We start from the raw sequence: 24393 nt of genomic DNA, 5'->3' as shown, positions 1-24393 counted from the left end.
TCCTCCACCTAGAAACTTTACACCAAGGGATGGGATGAATCAAAGATGAAGGACTATGATCTGAGGGCTGATGCTATTTCCATCAAAAGGGCCAAGGCCTCAAGGGACATTGCCAGTGATGTAAGTGCCCTCCATCCTACCCCCTCTGGACTCACATTGCTGAACAGCCACTGTGCTGCTGGTGGGCCACATTTCACAATTATTTCCACACATATCCCCACTCCTGCTTCTTACTTTGTAAGACGTTTTCCGTTTGTTGTCACGGAGAAGAATAGTACGGTTTGGAGTTGTAGCTAGAGTTGCTCAGGGAAGGGCTTCACCAATGAGGGTATATGAATATACTACACTTTTGCTTATGATAGTGTAAAGAATTTAAAATTATTCAGAGATGCCAAAATGTTTGCAATATGAAATTCTTATCCATTTGCTTGCGGATGTTCATGTTTTCTGTAGTCAGCATGTATACGGTCTTCAAACTTGGTTTCTAAACTGATATTTCTTTCATTGTAGTACAAATACAAAGAAGCATATGAGAGACAAAAGGGCCACCACATTGGAGCCCAGAGCATAGAAGATGACCCCAGGATTATGTGTGCCATACATGCAGGGAAGATTCAAAGTGAAAGGGAGTACAAAAAGGAATTCCAAAAGTGGAAGACCAAGTTCTCCAGCCCAGTGGACATGTTAGGCATCGTGATGGCCAAGCAATGTCAGACTTTGGTCAGTGACATTGATTATCGAAATTACCTGCATCACTGGACATGTTTACCTGATCAAAACGACATTATCCAAGCAAAGAAGGCCTATGAACTGCAGAGTGATGTACGTAACACAAACTTTGGGAAAGATGGAAGGAGAGGACATAGGTTTATTAATTGTCCAGGCAGTGCCCCTATGGGTAGACCCCACCATGGACAGATAGTCATAGAGTGTGCACTGCACAGCCCCAGGAGAACACCACTCACATTGTTTAATACATAATCCATCTTCAGGAGTTATGTCATAGGAATCAAAGAGTATAGATGAAGAGCCCTACTTACACCAGGTCTTTTATTCTGTGACCTAGGTTCCAGACTGTTTTCTTCATGTCATTTATACTTTCTGGCAATGAAAATATGTTGCAGATAAACATAAATTATCTGAATATTTTTGAAATAATTACCACTATTGTGCTATAGCTAAAACATTAAACAAAATTTCCTTCAGTCAGTTATTACAGGATTAAAACGGAATGAGATTCAACAAAATTTCCTTTAAAAATGTTTTCAGTTCTATAATTTTTTGGAAATATCAAATAATTATCATGAAACTCAGCATTATGATTTTGTTCCTCTTCACAGCTAGTGTATATAATTATGCTTTTACAAATTACTCTATCATTGATATTAAAACCCTGGAGTCCTATAAATCTCAGATCCTACTTTTTTTGAATACTATCTACTATGCTCATCAACCCCTCAATCCCATGTACTTGATTTTTCAATTATGAGATGGTGTGTCTAACCGTGGAACCTAATTTCTGCCTAACATCTTTGTAGAGTGTATATAAGTCAGATCTGGAGTGGCTACGTGGCATCGGCTGGATGCCAGAAGGCTCGGTAGAAATGAAGAGGGTGAGGAATGCTCAAGACCTGGTGAATGAAAGACTTTATAAAACACGGCCAGAAGCCTTGAAATTCACTAGCATTACTGACACTCCAGATGTTGTCCTGGCCAAAGCCAATTCTCTGCAAATAAGTGAGGTAAGAACCATCCTGTTACCAAGCATTCCTTTTGTGGGACTGTTTTCAGATGATGCCACCCAAACAGAGCAAGTGGCCTGTTCCTCTTGGAAGACTTACTAACAAGAGCAACTCTAACAATCTGCTAGTTTGGTAAAGACTAGTTTGGTAAAGATAGATTCAAATTAGAACAAATATTTCTTTAACACCTATCAGATACTAAAGCCTGTAGCATATTGGGGTGCCCAGGGGGCTCAGTCATTTAAGCACCTGACTTCGGCTCAGGTCATGAACTCACAGTTTGTGAGTTCCAGCCCCACATCAGGCTCTCTGCTGTCAGCACAGAACCCACTCTGGATCCTCTGCTCTCTCTCTCTCTCTCTCTCTCTCTCTCTCTCTCTCTCTCTGTCCCCCCCTACTCATGCTCTCTCTTTCTCAAAAAATAATAAACATTAAAAAAATCTGTAGCATAATGCTGCATTTTAAATGGTATAACATTGTATTAGCCATGGTTCTCCAGAGAAACTGAGCCAATAGGAGATATAGATATGTATAGGTATAGATACATGTATATATGTGTGCATATATATGTTTATGAGAGAGATGTAGATAGTTCTGTAGCCTCTATCTGTGTATACACACATACACACACACACACACACACACACACACACACACACACACGAAGAGAGATTTATTTTATGGAATTGGGCCATATGATTATGGAGGCTGGCAAATCTACGGTCTGCAGAATAGGCTGGAGACCTAGGGAAGAGTTGCAGTTCAAGTACAAAGGTAGTCTGCTGACAGATTTCCTTCTTGCTCTGCGGACGTCAGTCTTTTTTCTATTAACGGTTTCAGCTGATTGGACAAGCCCCATCCACATTACTGAGGGTACTCTACCAAAGTCTACTGATAAAAATGTTAATCTCTTCTAAAAAAAAAAAAATACCTTCACAGAAACATCTATAAAAAGTCTGACCAGGGGTGCCTGGGCGGCTCAGTCAGTTAAGTGACCAACTTCAGCTCAGGTCATGATCTCATGGTTTGTGGGATTGAGCCCCACATCAGGCTCTGTGCTGATCTCTCAGAGCCTGCTGCAGATTCTGTGTCTCCCTCTCTCTCTCTTCCCCTCTTCAGCTCATGCTTTGTGTGTGTGTCTCTCTCTCTCTCAAAAATAAACAAACATTAAAAAAAAAGTCTGACCAAATATCTGGGTACTGTGGCCTAGCTAAGTTAACACATAAAATTAACCATCATAAACATTAAAAACATTTTTCCAGGTTTTTAAGGCTTAATGTTTCAGATATCTACTTTTTATCACTGTATTAAATTAATACTTCCCTTCTCTCCACAGAAACTATATCAAGAAGCATGGAATAGAGATAAAACCAACATCACCATGCCTTCTGACACGCCAGTCATGCTGCAGGCTCATATTAATGCCCTGCAAATCAGCAATGTAAGAGCATAAATATGAAGTGTAAATGTCTTTATAGGACAGTATATGTCAGTGTGTGGAGTGTGGCATAATGGACAAATTACCTATCTTAGAAATGTGTACAGTTTTGGTGCTAGACATTTTCTCTTTAGTACCATTCCCAATGGATTATGAATGGCAATTCTCTCTTTTAAATGTTAAATACAGGGCTGGGTCCCAGGACTACAAGAGTTGGGATATCTGAATCCTACTGGATTCCTCCTTTCAACGTTAAGAGCATTGTCCTATATCCAATGTCCATAGCTCAGTCTCATCGTATATTAATCTAGAGGAATGAAATTTCCTAGTTAAATTTCTCTTACATGAGGGAGAATGAGGTAATAGTCTCTTTTGTCTTTATAGTTTTTTTTTTATTGATCCAGAACTTTTTTGCTTGATATTTCAAAGCCATTAGAAAAGCCAAAAGATAATTTTTAATTATACCCAAAGAATAAGATGTGCTTAAATATCTATGTCCCATCCCTTTAGCAGGGACCTCTGAAAAGTCAAAGGGAAATATTAGGGGAGAAAAGTCTTACCAGGTCTTACATGATACCTTGATGAAGGTTTTCTAGCTTCACAGTTGGTTCTTAGTTTTCATGTATTGCGTGCTGGGTATTTTCAGATGTGTACCGTATTGTGATGAAGACAAATATTCAAAGTTAGTAGACCTAGATGTTTAGCTTTAAAATTTTAGTCGGAAGTATCCTACACTCCATAAAGTAAATGGCCAACCACCAGAAGAATTCAGAAATGTCTGTTTTAGACATCACAATGACTCTAAACCCATATCTTTCTATAATAACACTGAATGTAAATGGACTAAATGCTCCAACCAAAAGACATAGGGTATCAGAATGGATAAAAAAACAAGACCCATCTACTTGCTGTCTACAAGAGACTCATTTTAGACCTGAGGACACCTTCAGATTGAAAGTGAGGGGGATGGAGAACTATCTATCATGCTAGTGGAACTCAAAAGAAAGCTGGAGTAGCCATACTTATATCAGACAAACTAGACTTTAAATTAAAGGCTGTAACAAGAGATGCAGAAGGGCATTACATAATAATTACAGGGTCTATCCATCAGGAAGAGCTAACAATTATAAATGTCTATGTGCTGAATATGGGAGCCCCCAAATATATAAAACAATCACAAACATAAGCAACTTTATTGATAAGAATGTGGTAATTGCAGGGAACTTTAATACTCCACTTACAACAATGGATACATCATCTAGACACAGGATCAATAAAGAAACAAGGGCCCTGAATGATCCATTGGATCAGATGGACTTGACAGATATATTTAGAACTCTGCATCCCAAAGCAACAGAATATACTTTATTCTCGAGTGCACATGGAACATTCTCCAAGATCGATCACATACTGGGTCATAAAACAGCCCTTCATAAGTATAAAAGAATTGAGATCATACCATGCATACTTTCAGATCACAATGCTATGAAACTTGAAATCAACCGCACGAAAAAGTCTGGAAAACCTCCAAAAGCGTGGAGGTTAAAAAATGAATGGGTCAACCAGGCAATTAGAGAAGAAATTGAAAAATATATGGAGACAAATGAAAATGAAAATACAACAATCCAAGCGCTTTGGGATGCAGCGAAGGCAGTCCTGAGAGGAAAATACATTGCAATCCAGGCCTATCTCAAGAAACAAGAAAACTCCCAAATACAAAATCTAACAGCACACCTAAAGGAAATAGAAGCAGAGCAGCAAAGGCAGCCTAAATCCAGCAGAAGAAGAGAAATAATAAAGATCAGAGCAGAAATAAACAATATAGAATCTAAAAAAACTGTAGAGCAGATCAACGAAACCAAGAGTTGGTTTTATGAAAAAATAAACAAAATTGATAAACCTCTAGCTAGGCTTCTCAAAAAGAAAAGGGAGATGACCCAAATAGATAAAATCATGAATGAAAATGGAATTATTACAACCAATCCCTCAGAGATACAAGCAATCATCAGGGAATACTATGAAGAATTATATGCCAACAAACTGGACAACCTGGAAGAAATGCACAAATTCCTAAGCACCCGCAAACTTCCAAAACTCAAACAGGAAGAAATAGAAAATTTGAACAGACCCATAACCAGTGAATAAATTGAATCAGTTATCAAAAATCTCCCAACAAATAAGAGTCCAGGGCCAGATGGCTTCCCAGGGGAATTCTACCAGACATTTAAAGCAGAGATAATACCTATCCTTATCAAGCTGTTCCAAAAAACAGAAAGGGAAGGAAAACTTCCAGACTCATTCTATGAAGCCAGCGTTACTTTGGTTCCTAAACCAGACAGAGACCCAGCAAAAAAAGAGAACTACAGGCCAATATCCCTGATGAATATGGATGCAAAAATTCTCAATAAGATACTAGCAAACCGAATTCAACAGCATATAAAAAGAATTATACACCATGATCAAGTGGGATTCATTCCTGGGCTGCAGGGCTGGTTCAATATTAGCAAATCAATCAATGTGATACATCACATTAATAAAAGAAAAGATAAGAACCATACGATCCTGTCAATCGATGCAGATAAAGCATTTGACAAAATTCAGCATCTTAATAAAAACCCTCGAGAAAGTCGGGATAGAAGGAACATACTTAAAAGTCGTAAAAGCCATTTATGAAAAACCCACAGCTAATATCATCCTCAATGGGGAAAAAGTGAGAGCTTTCTCCCTGAGATCAGGAACACGACAGGGATGTCCACTCTCACCGCTGTTGTTTAACATAGTGTTGGAAGTGCTAGCATCGGCAATCAGACAACAAAAGGAAATAGAAAGCATCAAAATTGGCCATGATGAAGTCAAGCTTTCACTTTTTGCAGATGACAGGATATTATACATGGAAAACTCAATAGACTCCACCAAAAGTCTGCTAGAACTGATACATGAATTCAGCAAAGTCACAGGATACAAAATCAATGTACAGAAATCAGTTGCATTCTTATACGCTAATAATGAACCAACAGAAAGACAAATAAAGAAATGGATCCCATTCACAATTGCACCAAGAAGCATAAAATACCTAGGAATAAACCTAACCAAAGATGTAAAAGATCTGTATGCTGAAAACTATAGAAAGCTTATGAAGGAAATTGAAGAAGATATAAAGAAATGGAAAACCATTCCGTGCTCATGGATTGGAAGAATAAATATTGTTAAAATGTCAATACTACCCAAAGCTATCTACACATTCAGTGCAATCCCAATCAAAATTGCAGCAGCATTCTTCTCGAAGCTAGAACAAGCAATCCTAAAATTTGTATCAAACCACAGAAGGCCCCGAATAGCCAAAGTAATTTTGAGGAAGAAGACCAAAGCAGGAGGCATCACAATCCCAGACTTTAGCCTCTACTACAAAGCTGTCATCATCAAGACAACATGGTATTGGCACAAAAACAGACACATAGACCAATGGAATAGAATAGAAACCCCAGAATTAGATCCACAAAAGTATGACCAACTAATCTTCAACAAAGCAGGAAAGAATATCCAATGGAAAAAAGACAATCTCTTTAACAAACGGTGCTGGGAGAACTGGACAGCAACATGCAGAAGAATAAAACTAGACCACTTTCTCACACCATTCACAAAAATAAACTCAAAATTGATGAAGGACCTGAATGAGAAAGGAAACCATCAAAACCCTACAGGAGAAAGCAGGGAAAATCCTCTCTGACCTCAGCCGCAGCAATTTCTTACTTGACACATCCCCAAAGGCAAGGGAATTAAAAGCAAAAATGAACTATTGGGATCTCATGAAGATAAAAAGCTTCTGCACTGCAAAGGAAACAATCAACAAAACTAAAAGGCAACCAACGGAATGGGAAAAGATATTTGTAAATGACATATCGGACAAAGGGCTAGTATCCAAAATCTATAAAGAGCTCACCAAACTCCACACCCAAAAAACAAATAATCTAGTGAAGAAATGGGCAGAAAATATGAGTAGACACTTCTCTAAAGAAGACATCCAGATGGCCAACAGGCACATGAAAAGATGCTCAACGTCGCTCCTTATCAGGGAAATACAAATCAAAACCACACTCAGATATCACCTCACGCCAGTCAGAGTGGCCAAAATGAACAAATCAGGAGACTATAGATGCTGGAGAGGATGTGAAGAAACGGGAACCCTCTTGCATTGTTGGTGGGAATGCAAACTGGTGCAGCCGCTCTGGAAAACAGTGTGGAGGTTCCTGACAAAATTAAAAATAGATCTACCCTATGACCCAGCAATAGCACTGCTAGGAATTTACCCAAGGGATACGGGAATGCTGATGCATAGGGGCACTTGTACCCCAATGTTTATAGCAGCACTTTCAACAGTAGCCAAATTATGGAAAGAGCCTAAATGTCCATCAACTGATAAATGAATAAAGAAATTGTGGTTTATATACACAATGGAATATTACGTGGCAATGAGAAAGAATGAAACCTGGCCTTTTGTAGCAACGTGGATGGAACTGGAGAGTGTTATGCTAAGTGAAATAAGTCATACAGAGAAAGACAGATACCGTATGTTTTCACTCTTATGTGGATCCTAAGAAACTTAACAGAAGACCATGGGGGAGGGGAAGAAAAAAAAAAAGAGGTTAGAGAGGGAGGGAGCCAAAACATAAGGGACTCTTAAAAACTGAGAACAAACTGAGGGTTGATGGGGGGTGGGAGGGAGGGGAGGGTGGGTGATGGGTATTGAGGAGGACACCGGTTGGGATGAGCACTGGGTGTTGTATGGAAACCAATTTGACAATAAATTTCATATTTAAAAAATAAATAAATAATAAAAATAAAAATAAAATTAAATTAAAAAAAGAAATGTTTTGTCTTATGCTGTCTTTATTTATATTATGTCTTATGAATCTTATTTTGAGTACTTTGAATATATTCACTTATTTTCAATTCTTGTAAACACACCTGTGTTTCTCCTCAATAGAATCTTTACCAGAAAGACTGGAATGAGGCCAAACAGAAAGGCTATGACTTAAGAGCAGACGCCATTGAAATCAAACAGGCCAAAGCCTCCAGAGATATTGCCAGTGAGGTACGGTTTTATTTCCTTGTGGTATTTTTCAAGAATTTGGGGGGCTTAAAAAATCTATGCAAACAATTGCATTTTTTTTTTACACTAAAGACTTACCCTATTTAAAACCATTAAAATGGAATGAAGCACACTAAGGTTAGTATAGATGAGGTATATGTATAAATGATTTCTAAGTTTTTTCTGAGTGGATGTAAAATAACACAAAGAGACTATGCAGAATTCTTGGGAGAATTCATTACATTTGATTGTTGACCAGTATCATTTTATCCCCCAAATATTTATGACATTATCTATAAATGTAGATAACAGGTGAAAGTTTCACATAAGACTTAAGACTGAAATCGCACCTTATATATAAGATTTTATACTGAAGGTTTATGTATAATGCTCTCAGTAATCTTGTGAAATTCATTTAATAGTAATTTAAAAACTTAAAATAATTATCCTACCAAGCCCCTTACCCCCACTCCCAGCTCCAAATCTTTAAGCAACCCTGTGCTCTTTCTCTGGGTTGTGCTCTATTTTTTATCTCCCATATCTACCTGTTCCTTCTTATTTTTCAATTTTAACTCTAAACACAATAGCCAATCTATAGTATCTGCCTTATTCCCAGTTCTCTTTCTCTCCCTTTTATCCAAACTTTTCTATGTTATCCAAATATAGAAAAGAAACAGATGCTATCTTACTCTAGTCCTAAGAAACTTAGGACAAGTGTGGACAAGATGGAAACTCTTGCCTACAGGCCTTTTGTTGTCGTCTGATTCACACCAATGACCTTGCTTTCCATTCCCGAAATATGCACCTTTTGCTTTATCTGTCTCCAAAATCACACAAATGACTTTTTCCTACTGAGGTACTCTCAGTACTCTTGGGGGACAATCTGACTTAACATCCCACTTTCCAGGAAAACTTGGGGACCATGATTACACCTACTGTCTTATATTCCACATCTGAAATGTGTGATAATAATAGTATCCACTTCACAGAGATGTTGTGAAGATTGAGATGATAGTTGCTGCTACTCAACTATTTTAACTAAAAAATTCAGCAATTTCACAAGAATCAACCTATACATTTGAAGCACTCATAATAGTATTGGGCATTTAGTAATTGCTCAGTAAATGTTAGCTATAATTTTTTGTAATTACTCTCATTCACCATGCTACTTCCCTCCTGATTTACTCATATTTTCTATGAAACTACCAAAAATAGCCCTATTTCCTTACTGAAATATGTAATGACTGCCAATGTTGAGCCAATTTACATTAAGGCAGGGAAAATATTCTGAAAACATTTAATGAAAAGTCCTCTTACTACATTATTTTCATATTTTTTTGTCTGTTTTTTCACAACTTTAGTACAAATACAAAGAAGGATACCGTAAGCAATTGGGCCACCATGTGGGTTTCCGCACCCTACAAGATGACCCCAAATTGGTCTGGTCTATACATGCTGCCAAGATCCAGAGTGACAGAGAATACAAGAAAGCTTATGAGAAGTCTAAAGGAATTCACAATACGCCATTGGACATGATGTCGATTGTTCAGGCCAAGAAATGCCAGGTCCTGGTTAGCGATGTTGATTATCGCAATTATCTGCACCAGTGGACATGTTTGCCAGATCAGAATGATGTGATCCAGGCTAAGAAGGCCTACGAACTGCAGAGCGATGTGCGTATATTATCAGCAGACTCTTGGGGAGATATTTGTCTCTGTATATCATCACAGTGTGTTCCCTAGGGACATAATTTAAGTGGTAATCCTAATAGAGCCTAACTTAATCTGTACCTTTCATGGTAGTAGAGTTATTTTGAACATTCTCTATCTTACAGAGGATTCCTTTTCATGTAGCAAGGCCTTATTAAGACAAAAAAAAATCACCCTCTCATTCTATGTAATTGGATAGAAAATTTCAGTCCCAGTTGTTTCAACCCATTACAGTTGTACAATCAGATATCTAAATTTCAGAAACAAATGTGAACTTAAGGAAATGTTAGATTTTAAGTTCCTCTGACACATATAGGAAAAATATGTATATATATATATTTATATTTATAGAGAGAGGTGTATATAAGTAAAAGTATATATTTTTTCCTCATTATATATGCATCTAAAGACCTTTTTCTCCCAAATTCCTACAGATGTTATTCTAGTAGTACCAAAATGGCAGATTTCAAATGGTGAGCACAGAAGCTCAACCTTATATAAAAACAAAATCAAGTGCCATTGCTATCTGTCATTCTACAAGTGTCATTTGTCAGTCCTGTTCCAATTCCTGTAGGATATGGTGAACTTCTCCCAGAAATGTGTGCCCAGGATGTAACACCCAAATATTAACAATTAGTGTTGATCCTTCTGTTTCATGGGATTGGCCACCCAGCTGATTAGAGGTAGTGTGTGGCCCACTGGCATTGTGTTCTTGTGGGAAGATTTGACTCTTCTGCCTTCTGTGGTTCTCTCCTTCATGTAGAACGTGTACAAATCAGACCTGGAATGGATGAAGGGTATAGGATGGTTGCCAGAGGGTTCTGTGGAAGTGATGAGAGTGAAGAATGCCCAGAATCTCCTGAATGAGAGGCTGTATCGTATAAGGCCTGAGGCCCTCAAATTCACCAGCATTGTTGATACCCCTGAAGTCATCCAGGCAAAGATCAATGCTGTACAAATCAGTGAGGTAAGCCGGGCTGATGATACATTCAGACATAGTGGAGAAGTCTCAATTGTGAACTTTAATTAATTAGAAGTCTCTAATTGTGAACTTTAAATTGCTAATGCCAGCATTAGAACCTTGAACATTTATGTATCCAGATAGAATTTCATGTAGTCGATCAATTACCAGTATCCACATTTCATTTATTTAGATAACTCTTTGGTTAACATAAGTGTGGTAGACATCTTCATACCCCACAGACTCTGATAACACACTTTGAATACATTTTGAGGTCTTGCTTATAATACAAGTCCACCAGTTAATACCATGATCACTGCCACCTTTCTATTTTTAATCATGAGGTAAGTTGAAAAGTCCAGGGGTGGCCCCAATATTAGATATTATCATAGTTATTTGGGCCAAGAAAGCCAGAACTTGATTAGCAATGTGGATTTTCATAGTTACCTGCATTGTGGGTTTACCTGCCTGGTAATTACATGTGAATTAATGGGAAAGGATCATTTTACTACCAGGTTCTGACTCATTTTCCATTTATATCATATCACACAAGAATATATTCTTGTTGAAGTCACTATTGGCATCTTTTAAATAAAAACGCAATGAAAACAAAACGTGATCTATGTTTTTACCTGAGAACATCCAAGGAGAACCTTTAATTGTACCTATAATTTTATTCATGTAGTAATGGACTTATTTACTTATCACCCACCCTTTGTTTTTCATTTTTACCAGCCATTGTATCGTGATGCCTGGGAAAGAGAGAAGGCAAATGTGAATGTGCCGGCTGACACTCCAGTGATGCTGCAGTCCAAAATCAATGCCATGCAGATCAGTGATGTAAGGAACTATATACATCCATTTGCTTTACACAATATTTTTGGCCTAACTGAAGCTTAAATTGATACGCTCCAGAGGGAGTTAAGCAAAAGGCATTTCCCTACCATTCCTTTTATTTCTAGTCTTTAACGATAAGTGCTCTGTGTGCACACACACATGCAAATGCACTCGTATGTGTATGCATGTGTTTATAAATAGAGATGTGTGTCCTTATCTTTTTTGGAAGGAAAAATGCACTAGTTTCACCAAAAACAACATAAAAACATATATATGCAAGTATAGTAATATTTGGTTCTCTTTGTAGTGGCCCATCATTGATTTTTCCTCTTAAAGCAAAATGATATATATATTTTCTCATTTTCACATGATTTACTGTCTCCTAAATTACTTTCTTTAAAAAAAATGAATTTTAATTAATTTCGTTAAAAATCTACTGGCACTTAATTTCAGTATGAAACCAGCCTATTTTATAAATCTTAAGGGGAGACTAATTTTCAGTGTAACTTAACATACTCTCTTAAACACATCAGTAATGCTGACTCAGTGGCTCCCTCTTCAGATTAACTGTGGCATTGCAATCTCCATTTGCAGAAACAATATAAGCAAGCGTGGGAAGACGTCAAGATGACGGGTTATGACCTGCGAGAAGATGCCATTCCAATTCAGCACGCCAGAGCTTCCAGGGATATCGCCAGTGATGTAAGAACTACTCCTTTCACAGACTTAACCAACGCTAACAGACGACACACGAGAAATTAATACTTGTCTAATCTTTAACTTATTTGCAAAGGAATTATACTTAAGTAGAATAGAGATCACCGTGATTAGTGTCTTGTTTTAACATCTCAAATTCAGGAATAACTTTTACAACAGTTTGGTGATGCTTTTGCATCAGGGCTTGGCTCTTCTTATGTTTAAGAACAGATTTTTATTTTCTTTTCAGCATCTTGTCAATATTATTTAATTTACAAGCAGTTATAAAAATTCAATGGATAAAAGTAATTCTGAGGGGTTTTTTTAATGTTTATTTTTGAGAGAATGCAAGCAGGGGAGGGGCAGAAAGAGAGGGAGACAGAGGATCTGAAGTGGGCTGTGTGCTGACAGCAGCAAGCCCAATGTAGGGCACTAGCTCACAAACTGTGAGATCATGATCTGAGCCCGAAGTTCGAGGCTCAACTGACTGAGCCACCCAGGAGCCCCAGAATTCTGTTGTCTCTTGAAGTGCAGCATACATAAGTTGTTCCTGTAATAATTTTATGCAGTTGATGGAAAAGCATTTTTAAAAAGTTATGATTTAATGTGTGCTAGAAAAGTATTGATTTTCCCCATTTACATAGAATGATAAATTTTAGAACAAAAATATTTTGAAGTTCACACTTGAAATTTATTTAAACAAAGAATCTAGTTGATAGACTAACGTATGAAGTACTGATAGTACTTGATTGTGGCAAAACGCCTGTGAAGGCGGTAGACAGTGACTGAAGTTTGGGAAACACCACATAAGCCTATATTGGGAATAATGCAGAAGCACAGTTCTTGCCTTCGAGGTGCTCACAATGTTTTCATGCATGTAGACATAGACAAAGCAATGTGTTAAGAATCATAAAACTTACAGTATGGACTTAAAAACAGGGCCGATAAAAGGCTCATCTAAGGGAGATAGAGTTATTTTGAGCAGGCTGTTTAGAAAAAGTGAGTTTGGAAAAATAATTCTTCTTTCTTCTGTTCACATACACCAGTATCTATACAAAACTACTTATGAGAAACAGAAAGGTCATTATATTGGATGTCGCACTGCCAAAGAAGACCCTAAACTGGCTTGGGCAGCAAAAGTGTTAAAGATGCAGAATGACAGGCTGTACAAAAAGGCCTACAATGACAACAAGGCCAAGATCTCCATCCCAGTAGACATGGTGTCCATCAGTGCTGCCAAAGAAGGCCAGGCATTAGCAAGTGATGTGGATTACCGCCATTACCTACACCACTGGTCTTGCTTTCCCGACCAGAATGATGTGATCCAAGCCAGGAAAGCCTACGACCTGCAGAGTGATGTAAGTTGTTGCTTGTGCACAGAGTACCAACTGAGGTGCCTGAGGAATGAGCTGTTTCCCAGGAAGAAAACCTTCCAGAGCTTTGCCTGGTCATTCCTCCTAGGACTCAGGAAAATGCAACTCTCCTTACATGAGCATCTCTTTAACATCTTACCAAGTTTACTGATTGCCTACCTTACTGCTGGTCTTATTCAGAAAGTGTTTTTTCTTTCTTTCTTTTAGTAGTGCTACCAGATTTTTTCTATAGATTCCTTAATATATGCTGTGTCTGTAGTTTCCTAAACATAAGAATTCCTATGATCCTTCACTGAATGACAGGGCTACTTCCTTGAAATTAATTTGAAAGGTTAGCAGTGTATTCCAAACTCATTAGTTTCCTTAATTCAGTGTTCTTCACAATATGGTGTTTCGTTAGTCTACTTAAAGTATTTTTCGATTCATATTTTCTGCTCATCCAATCTTTTAGAAATCATGGATTCCATTAGAGTATTAATTTCTTCTGTAGAATGAAAGCCTTCTTTAAATTATTTGAACTTGGTTCCCATAAGCTTCAAGGGATGCTTTCATGATGAATGAATTTGTTATAGAAAAGTGTATCCATCACTTGAAATGAATTGCCAACTGGTCGATTTAGGCCAGTTGCTAGAGAAATTCAGTCTCTCCATTAACCTGAATAACATTAGCATATAATGGAATGCATATGAATCAAGTTCCTAAAGGATGAGGAAGGCAAACTTCAAAATCTATATGTAATCCTTTTTGAGAATCCTTCTGAATTTTGGGTATCCATCATACTTTACACACTAAAATATACAATGTCCTTCTTCATTAAGATAGAAATTTTACTGCATTTTCACTCCTCTTACTACCTTTTTTATCCTGATATTTGTATCCTATTAACTGGTTATTAAAATACCATTTCTGAAAAGCAGAATGATTTTTTTATGAAATTAATAACCGGTGCTTAACATAGAGCAATTTTTTCTGGTTAACCACTTATCTATAGCTGAAAAAACAGGTTTGAATAACCAAGAAAATGCAAATCCCAATTCAAAGGGAGGTGCTATCTTGGAAATGGAAGAAAGAAAAAACAACTGAGATCAAAATTGTGGAACCAGGGATTGAATTCCTTTATTTTTTTTTATTGAAGTATACTTGACACATAAAGTCACATTAGTTTTAGAGGTACAGCATAGTGATTCAACAAGTCTACACTCACCAGAAGTGTGGCTATGATCTGTTACCATACAACACTATTTCAGTACCATTGACTATGTTCCCTATCCTGTACCTTTTATCCCTATGACTTACTCATTCCATAACTGGAAGCCTGTGTCTCCCACTCCCCTTTTACCCATCCCCCCACCTTCCTCCCTTCTTGAAAACATTAGGGTTTTTTTTTTGTTTTTTGTATTGATTGGTCTCTTTCTGCTTTTTGTTTGTTTGCTTATTTATTCACTTGTTATTTAGATTCTACATGTAAGTAAAATCATGGGGTATTTGTCTTTCCCAGTCTGACTTATTTCACTTAACATAATAGGTCCATATGTGTTGTCACAAATGGCAAGACCATGGTTTTTTTTCTGTCCTGAGTAAAATTTCATGTGTACATGCATACACACACACACACACACACACACACACACACCCACACACCTACCACACCTTTGTTATCAATCCATCTATTGATCGCTTCCATACCTTGGCTATTGTCAATAATGCTGCAGTAAACATAGGGGTGCATGTAGGTCTTTGAATTTGCATTTTCATTTTCTTTGGGTAAACACCCAGTAGTAGAATTGCTGGATCATATGATATTTCTATTTTTAATTTTTTGAGGAACTTCTTATTTACCACAGTGGGACTGAATCCTTAATTATCCCTTTAAAATACACCATGTGCCAAGTACTGTGCTAAGCACTAAAGATACAACAGTGAATGAAGAGGAAGAAACAAGACAAAGTTTTAGACATTAGGGAGTTCATACTGATAACAAAGAAAAAGATGTTAACTACAGAATATCAATAGAAAAAAATCTGATGGCTGAGAAAGAGCGATCCATGGTGCTATGAAAAAGTGAGGAGGAAAACTTACCAAGGAAGTACTGAGTGAGTGGGAATATAAAGGGAGAGTAGGAGTTGGCTCTGCAGAACGACCACCATATGCAAAGGGGTCTATATACAAACAAGAAACCAAAAGTCCATTGGGGTCATAATGCATAGGTTAAAGGGAAGCACATATAAGACGAGGCTGGAAGAATTGGTAAGGACTGGTGCTAGATTATCATCACCTTCTAGTCCATGTTAAGACTTTGATCTTTGTCCTAAGACCAATGGGAAGCCATAGGATGCATGTGGTGCATCAGATTTGAATTGTAAACTTTATGACGATCATTCCAGCTGCTGTGTGGAGAACTTACTGGATAGCCCATTATTATTGCCTTAAAGCCCACCTGAGCTGGTATGATGTTACTTAAATATAACTCAAAATCTTCCATGCATCCCGCAGACAGAGAGCTCCTTCTGCATCACTCTGCTTTTTTAAGAGTGTGTAAAGTGCCCCTGCTGCAAAAAACAAAGCAGAACAGAACACTGCTGTGCATTTGAGGAATTATGTCTGTCAATGCTCATTTTTAATTATTGTTTGTGGAAGGTAAAATATAACATAAAACTGCTTTCTTACTTTACCACAATTAAAAAACACTGCTTCTACTTAACTTTGTTTTCTTTCCCAGGCCATCTACAAGGCCGACTTGGAGTGGCTACGTGGCATCGGCTGGATGCCCGAAGGGTCTCCTGAAGTGTTGAGAGTCAAAAATGCCCAGGAGATCCTACGAGACAGTGTCTATCGGACACCTGTGGTGAAACTCAAGTACACAAGTATTGTTGACACACCCGAAGTTGTCCTTGCTAAGTCAAATGCTGAAAATATTAGTATTGTAAGTCACTTTTCCCCTCTGTGTTAAAATTAAATCATGCTCATAAATGATAAATAATTAACTTGGCAATCTGTTTGTAAGATAATGATGTTGATGATAGCAAAGATTTTAATCCATAATGTTGATAGAGCTGTTTTATTATTGTTCATAAACTTTAAACAAAAACTCAAAGTACTAATAAAAGGTAATCATGAATTGGTACCATTACCAAGTTCATATTAAATTTGAGTAACTTGTATGAAAGACTTTTGGAAGTGTTTTTTCCTTAATATGAAAAGATTTTAGATCAGAACAGTTGAAAGTTGTGCCCTGGAACTCGCAAAACTACAAGTTGCAAACTAATTTTGTTATTGTTGGGTCTTTCCATAGCCAAAGTATAGAGAAGTTTGGGACAAGGATAAAACTTCAGTCCACATAATGCCGGATACTCCAGAAATTAATCTTGCTAGAGCCAATGCTCTTAATGTGAGCAATGTAAGTACCTCAACAGACTCCCTTTTTGTTTATAAGTTCACCAGCTGGTGCTATGATATCCCCAGGGAACTCTTCATAGTCAAGGGAGAAAAGATTGACTGGGTGGCAATGGGGAAGACTCCTTACCATAAGTCCTTGACCAGGAAAGGAGCAGGGGGCACCTGAGAGGCTCAGTCATAAAGCCTCTGACTCTCGATTTTGGCCCAGGTCATGATCTTACAGTTTGTGGGTTTGAGCCCCACATCTAGCTAACACTGACAGCGTGGAGCTGCTTGGAATTCTCTCTCTCTCCTCTCTCTCTGCCCCTCCCCCAGCTTGCATTCTCTCTGTCTCTCTCTCTCTCATAATAAAAAATAAACTTAAAAAAAAAAAAAAGAGTGAGGAAAGGAGGAGATCCTTGGCTCTGAGTCGCCCAGCAAGGCCAGTTACTGGTGAGTCAGTGTCAACATGACAGAAAGGGAGAAGGTAATAAGGACCAGAAGGTTTAAAGAGGAATGAAGAGACACATGAGCAAGAAAGGGGAATTAGCAACAGTCAGACGAACAAAATAATTATAAGAATTCTTGCAAAACTTTATACATATTAATTTTAAAGCCTGGATCTGTAGAGGATTTTCTAGGAAATCATAAATTACCAAAATGAGCCCAGGGGGAAAAAAAAACATATAACAAGAAATTAAGAGGATTATTAAAGACTCTCCTCCCTCCTCTCAGATGTCAGGGTCATCCAGATGATTTCATAGAATTCTTTCAGACCTTTAAGAAATAATCAAACTATAATAGAGCCTAATGAAAGAAGGAAAGCCATCACCATTTCCAAAACTTGTCAAAGATAGTTCCACAAATGAAAACTGTAAACCAATAGTGAAGAAAATCTTAAATATTAACAAATAAAGTTTAGTAGTATGTGAATATGATACGAGAAAAAATAATTAGAGTTCATTCAGGAATGCCAGGAGGGTTCCATATTCAGAAACCTAATAATGTGTCTGAACAGAAGAGAAAATCACATCTTTAATAGATTTGAAAAGGCATATGACAAAATCTAATATCCATTATTTTAAAAAATAAAATCCTAGTAAAATAAGGTTAAATGACTATCTTCTTGATGTGACTAAAAGAATAAACCTCAAATCAAAGCCAGACTCATTCTCAGTAAGTTAAGTTTCTCATTCAAGCTAGGAATGAAATAAGGATGCCCATTGACATCACCATTATTTAATGTTTGCTGGAATTTCTAGCTAAGTGAGTAAGCTCATTCAAGCCAAAATAATTACATAAGAGTAAGAGATAAATATTGGGTTTAAAAAGGCAAAATTATCATTACCTACAGGATAAATCATTATGTCTGGAAAAAGGAAGAGAATGAACTAAAGAGTATAATTAATAAAATGAGAGAATTCAGTGGCTAGCTACACACTTTAAGAAATCTCAAGAAAGGTACTGTCTTCATGGATCATAGAGCTTTCTTGTGAGTAGAAAATGTATGACCCTAGAAGAAGTATACTACCTTAATGTTGTTCACCGTGGTTTGGAACTTGACATTTTTCAAAAAATAATAAATCTTTGTGAGAGAAGGAGCCTGCCCAGAAAAGATTCCTCACCACATGCCAACCCACACCATCAATTCTATTATAATGGGCCACTTGGGAGCTAGTTTTTTCCAAGAGATGGGAAGAAAATGAAATTTTAGGGCGTTGATACATTTTTTTCAGACAAGAATAGTATTATGGTACAGTGCTTTCTCATCACCAAACTGCAGCACAAACAAAGTCCTCAGCCTCTTCTTTTCCATCCAGAGGCACCTTTGGCTGGACAATCAGGGAAAGTCTCATGTGCTCTCTTTTGTATGATATATTTCTTAGCTGGAAATACCAGAATCCTACAGCTGATATCTCGATGTAAGCAAGAGTAGTATTTGAAACTACACCAAAAGTTACGAACTTCAGATATTTAGATATTCGATATTAAGACATTAATGAAGGACGCATGTGTGGCTCAGTCAGTTGAGTATCTGATTCTTGATTTCCGCTCAGGTCATAATCCCAGTGTCATGGGATCGAGCCCCACAATGAGCTCTGTGTTGAATGTTAAGCCTGTTTAAGATTCTCTCTCGCTCCCCCTCTGCCCCTCTCCCCTGATCATATGCACTTTCTTGCTCTCTCTCTAAAATTAAAAGTAAAAAGACATTAATGAGAATGGCTTTCTCATTCTCATTATGGGAGGAAATCAAACCTCCCATGTGAATGCTAACCAAAAGGTACATTTTTTTAAAACATGGTGTCACTATTACTATAATCTTGATAAAATCCACTACTTAAAACTGTTTCTATCATTTGGAAAGCACAACTTTTTCAAGATATTTGTATATAATTTTCTAGGTAACCAGCAAATTCATGTTAACTCATTTAATCTAATCACATGAATAAAATATATAGTGCTATTTTGTTTTCATCAGATGGGAGAGTTGAGACTTAAAGTGATTGAGGAATTGATCCGTGTTCTCAAAGTTAGTAGACGAAGTTTTGGTCTCAAACCCTGATTTTTTTTAACTCAAATAAAAAATATATTTGAACACATAAATAAAAATCTAATACATAATTAAAAGTAGTATAACATTATATGTAATAAAATAAAAACAAAATCTAAATAACATGACAAGTTTGCATTAAATATTCTCCATTTAAATGTAGAAGAACACTCCACATTTAAATGTGGAGAACACTTTTATTTTGTCTAAAAATGAAAGTCAATTGTTAAATAGGCCTACCCAAAATTCATACAGAAACTTGAATAAAAATTCATACAAAACTTGTCTACACTCATATTTCAGATATGCAAAGCCCGTGAAACTGTCAATAATTGAAATTCATCCTTCTGCGCTTTTAAAGCTTCCACATTGATTGGTATGATTTCTGAATTATACATTTAAATAACTGTTACTTCTTTTTTTTTAAATGTTTGTTTATTTTTGAGACAGTGAGAGAAAGCGCGAGCAGGGGAGGGGCAGAGAGAGAGGGAGACACAGGATCTGAAGCAGGGTCCAGGCTCCGAGCTATCAGCACAGAGCCCAATGCGGGCCCACGAATCGTGAGATCATGACTTGAGCCGAAGTCAGACGCTCAACTAACTGAGCCACCCAGGCGCCCCTAAATTACTGTTATTTTTGAGTCTTACATCATCAACACAGAATGTGTCCATTTAAATATGAACGTATATTATAAAAGTTATCTGTAAATCACTACCTTAATTAACTTCTGTGTATAAGTAAAAACACACTGCATTTTTAAAATGGCTATTGGGGCACCTGCATGGCTCAGTCAGTTAAGCCTCCGGCTTCGGCTCAGGTTATGATCTCACGGTTCATGGGTTCAAGCCCCTCATCAGACTCTGTGCTGACAGCATGGAGCCTGGAGCCTGCTTCGAGTTCTGTGTCTCCCTCTCCCTCTGCCCCTTCCCCTCTGCCCCTTCCCCTCCTCTCTCTCTAAAAAATGAATAAACATGAAAAAAAAAATTTTAATGGCTATTAACATACAATTGTGTTTCAGAAGGAATATCTAACTTTCCCAAACAATATGCATCATCAACTACATGAAAAAATCTAAGAAACCATCCTGGGGAAAACCTCCCCACAAATATAAAAAGTGTATAATTCTGAAGATGACAGAATTGAGTTGAATTTTAAAATTAAATAAATTGGGGGCGCCTGGGTGGCTCAGTCGGTTAAGCATCCGACTTCGGCTCAGGTCACGATCTCGCGGTTCGTGAGTTCGAGCCCCGCGTCGGGCTCTGGGCTGATGGCTCAGAGCCTGGAGCCTGCTTCCGATTCTGTGTCTCCCTCTCTCTCTGCCCCTCCCCCGCTCATGCTCTGTCTCTCCCTGTCTCAAAAATAAATAAAACGTTAAAAAAAAATTAAAATTAAATAAATTGGAATTATTAACTTAAAGAAACCCAGTAATTTCTCATTAAGTCTGACCATAACCTTATCCCAGTGCTACTGATACAAGAAGCATCTAAAAAAAAAAAAAAAAAAAGAAGCATCTAAACGCTATTATATAAACTATGAATAACTACATAGAAGCCATGATTTAAATTAAAAAGAAACAACTCTTATCAAGCCCAGATCTTTGGACTCCACACACAATATCGTATTCCAGTAGCTTGGTGCGGAATTATTCTTTTACCTATCCTCTTTTCAACCTATTCTGGGACTTCAAAACTGTACTGCTCTGATATTAATTCTACTTGAGCCCCTGAAGTTATTGGTACATTTGAATCCAAAATGATAACTTCTTTTTTTCTCCTCTTCAGAAAATTTACCGCGAAGGTTGGGATGAAATGAAGATGAGCTGCGATGTGCGGCTGGATGCCATCCCTATCCAGGCTGCCAAGGCCTCCAGGGAGATTGCCAGTGACGTAAGTGTGGCCTTGTTTAACTTCTCAGTTTTTAAGCAAACATCCTAGGTGCATCAAGAGCACATACTGTGACCCATCTGCTTTGTTTTTCCATCTCCAGTATAAATACAAGCTTGACCATGAGAAGCAGAAGGGACACTACGTGGGTACCCGCACAGCCAGGGATGACAACAAGATCCGGTGGGCCCTCATCGCTGGCAAGATTCAGAATGAAAGAGAGTACCGGCTGCACTGGGCCAAATGGAAGACTAAATTCCAAAGCCCTGCAGACATGCTTTCCATCTTGCACTCTAAAAAATGCCAGACTCTGGTCAGCGACATTGATTATCGCAATTACCTACATGAGTGGACGTGCATGCCTGACCAGAACGATGTGATTCAGGCCAAGAAAGCCTACCAACTGCAAAGCGATGTGAGTGGGCTATGTTTTAGCATGAGCTCTTTTCTCATTTTGCCGTGACTCCCATAAAGTTTGTCATTAAATTTTATATCACCACTTCCTGTCTTTATACAGCCAAGAAAGTTTGTCATTAAATTTTATATCACTGCTTCCTGTCTTTATACAGCCAAGAATTTGGTTTTAGTTACATCATGTAGTATGGTGTCAAAAATCATCAAAGCTGTGAAAGATGTAGATTTTGTATTAAGGAATATATGGTTGTGTGACTATAAATCTTAACTGTGACTGTATAAAGACAACTACTGTGAAAATATTATTTGTGGAATTTATGTAGCAACAAAGGTACAACGTTGGCAGTCTGTGGAAAGGATGTAGGCACAGGTAGGCTTTTTTTCAGTTGATGTAGTGTTTAAAAATCTTGAATTAAGTTGCCAAGGTTTTTTAAATCAGGAAATTTGGGGTACAAATTTGGATTCCCTACTTCTTTAGAAAAATCGGAGAACAAATTCCTGGACATGCATTACGCCCTGGCAACCGTAACTGGAGCCGAACTGAGGCTACCCCCCTTTAGATAGAAAAATGTCTCCCCGTTTTTCATACCTCCTGACCTCCCAATGAATTTACTTATGTTACCTTCCCAGCTGCTTGAGTATGTCATCTTTATATTGTATTTTTCCATCAAATCAATAGATAGAATAAATAGGACCGTATGACCAGAGTTGCTGAGATCACATGGCTCTGTTCCCACAGGCTGTCTACAAGGCTGACTTGGAATGGTTACGTGGGATCGGGTGGATGCCGACTGATTCCGTTTCTGTCAATCATGCCAAACATGCTGCAGATATCTTCAGTGAGGTATTCCAAGATTTTACCTGGCCATTTAGTGCATTTCCTGGGAGACTGGACAAAATTACACAAGCCAAAATGAAGTCATGCCCCATCAGCAGTGTTAATAACTGCAATTGCTGTCATTTAAGCCAGAAATATCTTGTCCCAAAACAACCCTCTACTGTCCCTATCACATCATGGGGCCACATCCATAATATAATGTCCAGTACACTCACCGATGCTTGGAATTGTGTAAATGGAAAACTTCTTTTGTCAGCAATGACACCACACTTGGGAGAAGTTTACACAGTTGAAAAAAAACACATTGAGTATCATGATACAATTATTATATATGTATTATATTGTATATATGTATTATATTACATGACTTTGATAACTAAGCAAACCTGCTACTTTCAAAATCTGTGGGAGGTGTGAGAAACCACTCAGTTGTTAAAAAATAAAAGACTACGAAAAAAGGCCAAATTGCCAAGAAGGTGCCATTCAAATATGGCACTCTACACTTCTAGTAGAGAAGGACCCTTAAGTCTAGTATCTCTTTCTCGGCTCAGACAGGACCAGAAACTACAACTGTTTGAAAGATATTTTCTTTCCCATAGAAAAAATACCGCACGAAAATAGAAACTCTCAACTTTACTCCTGTGGATGACAGAGTTGATTACGTGACTGCAAAACAAAGTGGTGAGATCCTAAATGATGTAAGTACATGGCTGTCGTTCTAAAATTGCTCAGTCGTGAAATGTCATTTCCAAAGCTTTCCACCTACTTAAGCTCAGCATGCAATCATTGTCTGAGATACAGATTGTAGTCATTGAGATGATGCTTGCATTTGCTTGGACGACATTATATTTTCTTAACATCAAGTAACTTACCCTCTTGCCTCTCATTTCCAGATTAAATACCGGAAAGATTGGAATGATACCAAATCAAAGTACACTCTCACAGAAACCCCCTTGCTGCACACTGCCCAGGAGGCAGCCCGGATTCTGGACCAGGTATGGATTTTAGCCAGATGCCTGGTACTTTGTGTGGAGACAAAGGACCATAATATAACTGTGGGAGATGTATGTACATGACCAGTCCCTCATTGTGACTCCTTACTTAAGCTTCTGTTGTGGCTCTCTGTCTTTTAGTATCTCTACAAGGAAGGTTGGGAGAGGCAAAAAGCTACAGGTTACATTTTGCCTCCGGATGCGGTGCCATTTGTCCATGCCCATCACTCTAGTGATGTTCAGAGCGAGGTAATTTATCCTTATGTGAGTGCACGTTGGAGTGTTCCTTGGCTTAGCAGGCCTGGCTGGGCTTAGGGATGGTTGGAGTATCTGTTCCCTTCTAGTCCTTCCTGTAGGCTTTGGGAGTCTGTTTTTGGCTTCTTTAAAAGCTGTCGTTTGCATGCTTTACTGTTCTTCTATTCCCCCGCTTCCTTAAAATCTCTAAGCTTTCAAATAAAATATAGGCAGAATTAGAAAACAAATATTTTTTTTTCT

The 24393-nt window shown here is 37.8% G+C and overlaps 1 protein-coding gene across 1 annotated transcript in view; it reads left to right on the top strand.

Moving 5' to 3' along the window:
- NEB (nebulin) overlaps positions 1-24393 on the top strand; it is a 223438-nt gene that overhangs the window by 120786 nt on the left and 78259 nt on the right. Inside the window, exons 76-83 of the mRNA XM_042994438.1 lie at positions 16565-16768; positions 17138-17242; positions 21553-21657; positions 21758-22069; positions 22808-22912; positions 23506-23604; positions 23800-23901; positions 24040-24147. Coding sequence (XP_042850372.1) covers positions 16565-16768; positions 17138-17242; positions 21553-21657; positions 21758-22069; positions 22808-22912; positions 23506-23604; positions 23800-23901; positions 24040-24147 — 1140 coding nt within the window. The remainder of the gene's footprint in view (positions 1-16564; positions 16769-17137; positions 17243-21552; positions 21658-21757; positions 22070-22807; positions 22913-23505; positions 23605-23799; positions 23902-24039; positions 24148-24393) is intronic.

The sequence above is a fragment of the Panthera tigris genome, chromosome C1, assembly GCF_018350195.1.
Source record: "Panthera tigris isolate Pti1 chromosome C1, P.tigris_Pti1_mat1.1, whole genome shotgun sequence".
Taxonomy (NCBI): domain Eukaryota; kingdom Metazoa; phylum Chordata; class Mammalia; order Carnivora; family Felidae; genus Panthera; species Panthera tigris.
Note: the sequence above shows the minus strand (reverse complement) of the source record. Positions and strands in the feature narration are given on the sequence as shown.